A 7325-nucleotide genomic window follows, 5' to 3' on the forward strand; every position below is an offset into this window, starting at 1 on the left:
AGCCCCAGCTGCTCCTGCTCACCTCCGAGAGCACTGAGACTCTGGTGTGCACCATGGGCCTGACCATGGCCGTGGCCAGCATCAACACAAGCACCGTCCTCATGGTCAAGGTCATGCAGATGAATGGTGCCTGTAGCCACAGGAGCCCGCTGTGATGAGGGTGAGCGTCCCATGTGCCATCATAGCCCCACATCCCCATCCTGACCCACACATCCCCTTATGTGGGTCCTGTCCTTGGGGTGCTTGGTCAGAGGAAGGGTGCTTGGAGACAGCCCAGCCCCTCTGCTGACCTGTGTCACTGCAGCGTTTGTAGCCCTGTGCAACAGCGCTGTGAGGTCTGGGAGGTCCGTGAGGGCAACCGTGGGTGACCATGGGGTGATTGAAGGGGACCACGGGGAGAACATGAAGTGACCACGGTAAGACATAAGAGGCAATATCCCATAAGAATGGGGTGGCAAAGAGGTGATTATGGGGGTATCTTGGGATAACCAGGTGAGAGCAGGGGGATCACTGGGTGACCGTGAAGTTACGATGAAGGAAGTGTGAAGGAACTGTGGGGTGACCATGGAGAGACCATGGGCAGAATATTGTGTGGTCACAAATTGACCATGCAATGACACTGGGATGAGCATAGGGCGACCACAGGCCGGAAAGGATGGGAAGAGCCTGGGAAGTGGTATAGCAAGCAACTGAGCGTGTCCCACAGAGCAGTTAGCAGCAGGGCTGGGTGGAATCACTGGTGTATGGAGAGAGCTCTGCATCACAGAGCTCCCTCTTACAATTGGCCACTATGAAATACTGGAGGGGGGAGAGAGCAGCGAGCATTCCTCGGAGCAGGCAGACAGACGGATGGCACACAAGACAGCGCCGTCACGCCAGGGCTGATCGAGGTACCCGCAATGGAGATCTGCCTGGAGACGGGTGATGCCGCCCAGCCCAGGCACTCCCTGCTCCGGAGCAGCGGCGCGGGCTGCCGGCACCCTTCATCCTCCTCCGACAGCAGCCATGGGGAGCGGCCGTGTGGTGGCGGCCGGGGCCGTGCTGGTGGCACTGGTGGCGCTGGGAGCACGGCTGGCCGCTGGCACGCGGCCCTCGGGTGAGCGCGGAGCGCCAGGGTGGGGATGGTGCAGGTCGGTCCCTGCCGGGCTCTCCAGGCACCCATCCCAGCCCCGCGCGCGGCGTTCGGAGCCCCGGGGCTCAGGACGCCGGCGCCAGCGGCACCGCAGCCGTGGGGGGCGCGGGGTGGGGCCGGGACGGAGCGAGGGCGGGGAGGGGCTTTCGGGTCTGGCGGGGGGCAGCTGCGCTCCGTGACGGCGCCCTCTCCCCGCAGCGTTTTTCCAGTGGAGCGCTACAGTTGAGTGCCACTTCCTCAATGGCACCGAGCGGATGAGGTTTCTGGTGAGGCACGTCTACAACCGGCAGCAGTACGTGCACTTTGACAGCGATGTCGGTCTCTTCGTGGCCGACACGGTCCTGGGAGAGCCTTCTGCTCGGCTCTTCAACAGCCAGCCGGACGTGCTGGAGAAGAACAGGGCTGCGGTGGAAATGCTCTGCAACTACAACCACGAGATAGTGGCCCCTCTGATGCTGCAGAAGAGAGGTGAGCTCACGCGTCCCCACAGCTCGCGACGGGCACAGCGCTGATGAGCACACGCGGCGCTCTCACAGCCTGTCCCCAACGCTCTCCCTCTGTCCCCCGGCAGAGCCCAAGGTGAGGATCTGTGCGCTGCAGTCGGGCTCCCAGCCCCAAACCGACCGGCTGGCTTGCTACGTGACAGGCTTCTACCCCCCCGAGATCGAAGTGAAGTGGTTCCAGAATGGGCGGGAGGAGATGGAGCGCGTCGTGTCCACGGACGTGATCCAGAACGGAGACTGGACCTACCAGGTGCTGGTGCTGCTGGAGACCAGCCCACGGCACGGGGACAGCTACGCGTGCCAGGTGGAGCACACCAGCCTGCGGCAGCCCATCATCCAGCTCTGGGGTAAGGCCCCTAGCCCCTGTCAGCTGTGCGGGGAGTGGGAGTGTGGCCTTCAGAACCTGAGCTCCCCTTCCTGTCCCTGCAGAGCCGCTGGTGGATGTGGGCAGGAGCAAGCTGCTGGTGGGCATTGGGGGCTTTGTGGTGGGGCTCATCTACCTGGCGCTGGGGCTCTTCCTCTTCCGGCACAGTAAGAAAGGTGAGCAGTGGGGCAGCGGGGCTGTGCTGTGGGGAAGGAGATGGCGGCGGTGAGTTGTGACCACACTGACCTTGTCTCGCTCAGTTTCAGGGCACCCTGATCCAACCACTCCAGGGATCCTGAACTAGCAGCTGCCCCACACTGCTGCTCCACCAGCATGTCCTGCACTCCCCAGCCAGGAGCTAGAGTTTCCCTTTGTGTTGTCACCGCGTTCCCTGCTGCCGCTGCAGAGCCTGCTCTGTCCCCTTCTCAATTAGAACTCGCTGAAGTGTTGACTCCGTGGTCCTTCCCCTTCCTTACAGTGGTCACCCAATGACACCCCACTGTGGTCACCCAGTGGTCACCTCTTTGTCACCCCATCACCCATCGCTACACCATCTTTGCCCGATGTGACCCACACGATTACTCGTGCTCACCTCTCATTGGCCAGACTTTCCCCTTCTGGTCCCTTCACTCTCAAGCCATTTTTCCCCCTGAGACTCCTTCCTATCAACCCCGTGGTCACCCAATCTTGCCACCATGTTCTCAGTATGCCAACCCATGTCCTCACCATGATTACCCCGCAGTCATCCCAGAGATACACATTTTGCACCCACTTTCTCACCCATGAACACCTCATGGCTGTGTTACGGTTAGGCCGTGACACCTTGCGATCACTCGGTGTTCCCATCAAAATGACCCCACAGTGTTCTGGTTCCAGCTCAGACACTGTGAGTAGCACACTGGTTTTTTGGCTGTTGCTGAGTGATGGAGCACTCCTGAGGCCGGGCCGGGCCACTAAGAGGGGAAGAACCATTGCCATGATGATGTAGAGCCAGGACAGGTGTCCTCATCCAAGCATACGTGACGCCATGCGGAAGGCCTTGAATCTGTGTGGAGTTGGGCAGAATGCAGATGATGATTGATGCTTGGGGTCAAGCTGGGCTTGGGTGGGCGTTGGTTGGTGGGTGCTGACGTGTGTTGCCCCATGGCCACCCCGTGGCCACCTCTTCACAACCTCATTCCCACCTTACGCTCCTCCCTGTGATCTGTCGTGTTTCCCTCTGTGTTCCCTCACTGTCATCCCGTGGTCACCCCACCGCCTCGCCATGATCCCACCCCTCGTGATCACTGCGTGTTCCCTCTGTCATCCATCGCTGAGGAAAACGCTCCGAATCATAGGTTTTTAAGCAGGCAGAGATCTTTGTGATAGCAGCAAAGTCTGTCCATTATTGCAACAATGGGCCCCTACTGGCCAAAGGGAGAAATTGCACAGCAGTCCATTCATTCAGTTCCATCCCCGGGTCCGACGCGGTAATTCCTCTCCTGGCACAGGTTGGTTGAGCTTCTCCAGGTCACCATCTTCCCGATGCTGTTGCCACAATAGAAGGTCTGTTACCAACTTGTTATTTTTAGGTATGGCCTGTGCTTTTCTACAGAGGTAGGAGGGCAGTGTTTCCAAAAGGAAGCACATTGGTTCCGTGCTGCGCTAGGCTCTCCCCGCCCTGCCTGTTTCCTTTGCCTTTTGCCTGTCTCAATCCTACCTGAGCCAAAACGCCCCAATCTGCACTTTACTCCGTTCAGCAGCTTTCTTTGTGAAAAACAACTTGTCTCACTGTTTCGCAGGAAGGTTTTCAGTTCAGTCAGGGCCTAGACTACATACAGAAAACACTGGAAACTTCCACTGCAAAAACACCACCCGCCTCTCACATTTTCCATCCTTATTGATTCCGTGATCCAAACGCCAACCCCACCTCGGGTCGGTATGAAAAAGGGCTCCAAAGGGAAGTCCCAGTGGCTTTCAGCTTCATTTGGAATGTCTTTCAAAACCCCACGTGCAGAGGGAGCCTGCTCCATCCCTACGCCCTGAACCAAGCACACATTCTCATCAAACACTCCCCACCGAGGGCTCATCCTAACAACTGCTGCCCATGGGAGGCTCCGTGTTGCCTCATCCGCCTCTCACGAGGAGTATGGAAGGAAGGTAGGAAGGGAGGCAGGGAGGGATTTGAGGGAGGGAGTTAAGAAGGGTGTAAGGGAGGAAAGGAGGAGGGAGGGAATGAAGGAAAGAAGGGAGGGAAGAACTCAAAATTAAGAAGAGATGGGGGCAGTTGACCCGGTGCAGCGAGGAAAATTGGAGGTGAAAAGGTTCTGGTCCCCGGACTCACGGGCCCGCTGCCACACCCGGACCCACACCGCGGACCCATGGACGCGGCCCGGATCCCCGCAGCCGGTATCGGAGCCCCGCTCCGGACTCGCGGAACCAGACCCGAACGCGAGCGCGGACCCGGCGCCAGGACCCGCGGACGCAGAGCCCGACCCGAATCGCGGTCCCGAGGACCCGGACCCGGATCGGCGTCCCGGAGCCGCGGAACCGGTTCCGGCCCCGGCGCCCGCCCCGTGCCGTTGGTTCCTGGAGGGCCGCTGCCGTTTCGGGCCGCGCTGCCGCCACCCGCACCCGGGGCGGAGTCCGACCGCCGGCCCGGAACCGGCAGCGACGCGCGAGGAACCGGGAGCGGCGGGGAAGAAGCCGCCGCTGCGCCGCGCCGCCGCCGTCCTCAGCCGCCTCCGCTGGGACCCTCGAGCGGACCCCGCGGCCGCCACCGTGGAGTACCGCGACCGCTTCGTGGGCGTCGTGGAGCGGCCGCTGCTGGAGTTCTTCACGGGGCCGCTGTGCGACGCGGGGCCCGCAGACCTGGCGGTGCCCGAACACCGCATCGTGCGCATCCGCTACCGCGGGCGCTGCGTGTGGGACCGGGAGAACCGCATCGATCGCGTGTTCGGGTCGGGGGGGGGGGATGGGGACCATGCGGGAGGTGCTGGAGGAGCTGGGGGAGGGCTGGGGTGAGTGAGGGAGGGGGACGAACCACCCAAATGCCGTCGGGGGCCCTTCTGTACCCCGGAGGTGATGGTGAGGTCCCCTCTGTGCTGGGAACGTGGGGATGCACACACCTGGAGGAGCCCTTGGCTGCAGTGACGTGGGCACAGGGGTCCCTTCTGTATCCAAAAAAGGGCACCAAAATCCCTTTTGCATTGGGGATGACGACATGGGGACATGGACATGGGATCCTCTTGGGCACAGGATCATGGACATGGCGCACACACGCATGGGGTCCCTTCTGTACCCTAAAAGTGACACGGACGTCCCTTTACCACTGGGATAACACAGCGGGGAGGTGAACACTTCACCCCGTTCTGTAGTCCCATGGTGACAGTGAGGTCCTCTCAGCACTGGGGATGTCAGGGACCCTTCTGTGCTACAAAGACACGGAGATGGACACTTGGACCCCAGAGGTGACAGTGGTGTCCCTTTGGCATTGGGGACATGGATGTGGGGGACCGTTCTGGTACCCCAAAGGTGACACTGAGGTCCCCTCAGCACTGAGGACAGGAAGACCTGGACCAGGACACCGGGGTCCTTTTGTCATGGGGATGAGGATGCACCGGGCGTCCCTACCGTACCCCAAAGAAAGTGGTACTGAGGTCTCCTTGGCTCCTGGCAACAATGACATGGGGCCGTGGCACCTGGACACATTCTGTCCTCCATGGGTGACACCGAGGTTGCCTTGGCACAGGGGACACAGGTATGGCGACGTGGACATTGGGTCCCTCATGGCCAAGGGGGGGACATTGATGCCAAAGCCCGCTGAGCTCTGTCACTACACTACAGGGACATGGACAGAGGGTCCATTGTCCACGGGTGAACATTCTGTACCCAAACAAAGGCACCAAAATCCCTTCGGTGTCGGAGATGAGGATATGTGAACACGGACACTGGGTCCTCTTGGCCATGGGGTGCTGTTCACTGTTCTGTTACCATTTCTGCTCAGAGGGAAAAGATAGAAGGCCTTGGGAGGTCACCTGATGGCCCTTTTGATCGTCTGGCTCACCTCTGTTGCCCGTCTGCCTCAGCGTGAGAGTAAGGCCTTTGGCTTTTGGACACTCTGTCTCTTTGCATTTTAGCTCAATTTTAGCTCAAATTCTAATTACCTTGTACTATGTTTTATTATAGCGTGTTATCTTGCATTCCGATATCTTTTCTAGTAAATTAGTTTGTTTCCTTTCAGATTGTCGCTTCTGTTCTGTTTTAGAGCCCATCTCTTTATCCTTTTTCCCATTTCCCTTTTCCAGGGTGCGGATCCACAGATCCCCCCACCCGCCAGTCATGGAACCGGGCCGAACCAGCCCACAGACCGCTGACATTCTGGACGAGGTGCCACAAGATAAGGCTGAGTAGCTCAGCGGTGGTAATGGCGGTAGGAGGACGGTTGGATGGGATGACCTTGTAGCTCCACTCCAGCTTTGTGTTTCCACGGTTCAATCATCGTTCTGAGCTGCTCTCTGTGTCTGGGCCGTACTGCTTCAGGTGCTCCCTGCTCTCACTGCACAGAGGTGCTCTCTGAACTGCACACTGCATCTGTAGTGCTACTGTTTTCTTAAAGCCATTCTCCTCTGCAGTTCCCTGCAGTTTACAAAGAATCACAGAACCACCGAATGGCTCGGGTTAGAAGAGACTTTTCAGATCATCTAGTTCCAATCCCTTGCTCCAGGCAGGGACACCTCCCACCACACCCAGTTGCTCAAAGCCCTATCCTGCCTGGCCTTGAATGCCTCCAGGGCAGGGGCATCCACAAGCTGCTCCCTCTCAGGAAATAATTTCCTCCTAACATCCAATCTAAATCTACCTCCTTCCACTTTAAAGCCGTTTCCCCTCATCCTGTCGCGACACACCCTTATCAAACAGCCCCATCCCAGCTTTCACGGATGCTCCCTTCAGGTACTGCCCACGACTTCAGCTCGCCGCTCGGCGGCCACTGACGGAAGCTGCTGGCAGCTCACCCCGTTTCTCCCTGCAGAAGAGGCCTCTGCACGCCCAGCACCTTCACGCTGTCTGCATTAACGATACCTTCAGCGGGTCACACGCCTCTCTCACTCCTTCCATTTCTTTCTACGCCCGTCTTGCCAAGCCGCCGCCCATCGTAAAGACGCGCCGTTTGCAGTAAGCAAAGCGCTGTACTGCAGCCGCTCCCATCGCTTCCCGCAGCGCTGTGGAACGGGACAGGGCGGGACGCGGCGCAGCACAGTGCGGCCGGGCCTCACCGCCTGCTCTCAGCCGCCCCCGCGCAGCGCTGCTGCAGCCCCGCGCCGTCCGCGCGTCCCGCCGGCCCGCC

At 59.7% G+C, this 7325-nt stretch overlaps 2 protein-coding genes and 1 long non-coding RNA gene across 4 annotated transcripts; 2 read left to right on the forward strand and 1 right to left on the reverse strand.

The window, feature by feature from the left end:
• Positions 1–6: 6 nt before the first annotated feature.
• LOC122190759 (class II histocompatibility antigen, B-L beta chain) lies at positions 7–3285 on the forward strand. The gene is made up of 5 exons (XM_042890850.1): positions 7–1096; positions 1331–1600; positions 1704–1982; positions 2065–2175; positions 2260–3285. The coding sequence occupies exons 1-5, from the start codon at positions 925–927 to the stop codon at positions 2301–2303; spliced, it is 876 nt and encodes a 291-aa protein (XP_042746784.1). The 5' UTR covers positions 7–924; the 3' UTR covers positions 2304–3285.
• A 226-nt stretch (positions 3286–3511) lies between these two features.
• Positions 3512–7288, reverse strand: LOC122190760. Of its 2 annotated transcripts, none has more exons than XR_006182216.1 (3): positions 7061–7288; positions 5107–6616; positions 3512–3526 (listed from the first exon to the last, which is right to left on the reverse strand). It is a non-coding gene; the product is annotated as an uncharacterized LOC122190760 (long non-coding RNA). The 2 variants fall into 2 exon arrangements; XR_006182215.1 differs by lacking the exon at positions 3512–3526 and adding an exon at positions 3795–3809.
• LENG9 (leukocyte receptor cluster member 9) lies at positions 4239–5006 on the forward strand. Its single transcript, XM_042890849.1, is given in 2 exon segments — positions 4239–4942; positions 4944–5006. Coding segments are annotated over 2 exon segments (750 nt in total). The 5' UTR covers positions 4239–4255.
• Positions 7289–7325: the final 37 nt, after the last annotated feature.

Source organism: Lagopus leucura, unplaced genomic scaffold (genome assembly GCF_019238085.1).
Source record: "Lagopus leucura isolate 7727_CA_CO unplaced genomic scaffold, USGS_WTPT01 34275-0_obj-0_obj, whole genome shotgun sequence".
NCBI classification, from domain to species: domain Eukaryota; kingdom Metazoa; phylum Chordata; class Aves; order Galliformes; family Phasianidae; genus Lagopus; species Lagopus leucura.